Source organism: Mastomys coucha, unplaced genomic scaffold (genome assembly GCF_008632895.1).
Source record: "Mastomys coucha isolate ucsf_1 unplaced genomic scaffold, UCSF_Mcou_1 pScaffold6, whole genome shotgun sequence".
Taxonomy (NCBI): domain Eukaryota; kingdom Metazoa; phylum Chordata; class Mammalia; order Rodentia; family Muridae; genus Mastomys; species Mastomys coucha.
The window spans coordinates 109344185-109345235 of NW_022196912.1; the positions used below are offsets into that span (position 1 = coordinate 109344185).

A 1051-nucleotide genomic window follows, 5' to 3' on the forward strand; every position below is an offset into this window, starting at 1 on the left:
AAAAAAAAAAAAAAAAAAAAAAAAAAAGGTCAGCAATTTTAGCTCTAAAACAAATGAGCTGATAGTTGTTTTTTAAAATACAAAAACAAAACAAAATATATATAGAGAGAGATCAAAAGAGAAAGAAAATGGATTTCAGAGCTATCCCAGAGACACAGATCATGGCTGGGTCCCAGTTTTTATCCTCTCTCGCTATCCGGTTCCCTTCTCTGCAGGCTCCTACCTCTCTCCCAGAGAACCCGTTTTTATTTAGCTGCAGGCAGCAACAGAATGGCACCCAAACTTGGACATAGAAATGAGATAACTAGAGAGAAGCGATACCTGGGTGAAGCTTCACAGGAAACAGAAATAAGAAAATGATAATTTTGCCAACGCAGGTAAGGTGGGGCTATACTGGCTCAGTGTTTTCCCACTTAGGATTTTGTAGCAACAGTCAGAATCGGAAACTTTCTTTCCACAATGGTCCATAGTCAAGAGCTAGATTTAGGCAGGCAGGGTAGGGCATAAATAAAATCTCATTTTTTATCCCCTCTCACCATCCGGTTCCCTTAATTTTCCTAGGCTCCTACTCCTCTCCTAAAAATCCCATTCATATTTAGCTGCAGGCAGCAACATTACACTATTGGAAAATTCCTCTCCTTCCCTTATCGCTAAAAAAAAAAATATTTCATTGTCAATAAGTATTCATAGTTGTGAGGTTCCCCATGTTATACCAATAAATGTATACATGTAATGTATATTTTCAAATATTTCTCATTTTTAAAATTTCTACAGATGAAATATAATGAAAGTACATCAAGCATTTGAACCTTAATTCTTCATTAGTTGTAGTATAAAAGGATATAATTGCTCAGCCCTGCAACCAACTCACTCTAGAAATTGGGTTTAATATGTTTTGTCAATAAATCTTCTCAGGTTCTCTCTTACTTTGGACAACAAAAATAAACAAAATTGCCTGAAAATTCAGCCTGCCTTTATTTCTTTATAATGACTTAAGTTTTCATGAGAAGAAAATCTGCCTTCATCTTCCTTTTGATTTTTGGTTTCTTTT

At 35.2% G+C, this 1051-nt stretch overlaps 1 protein-coding gene across 1 annotated transcript in view; it reads left to right on the forward strand.

Moving 5' to 3' along the window:
- The window catches only part of LOC116081090 (ASNSD1 upstream open reading frame protein-like), a gene marked incomplete at its 5' end in the record, with an annotated part of 1568 nt that extends 761 nt beyond the window's left edge, over nt 1-807 (forward strand). Inside the window, one exon of the mRNA XM_031357737.1 lies at nt 775-807. Within this exon, the coding sequence (XP_031213597.1) occupies nt 775-807 (33 nt within the window). The remainder of the gene's footprint in view (nt 1-774) is intronic.
- Between the last annotated feature and the right edge of the window lie 244 nt (nt 808-1051).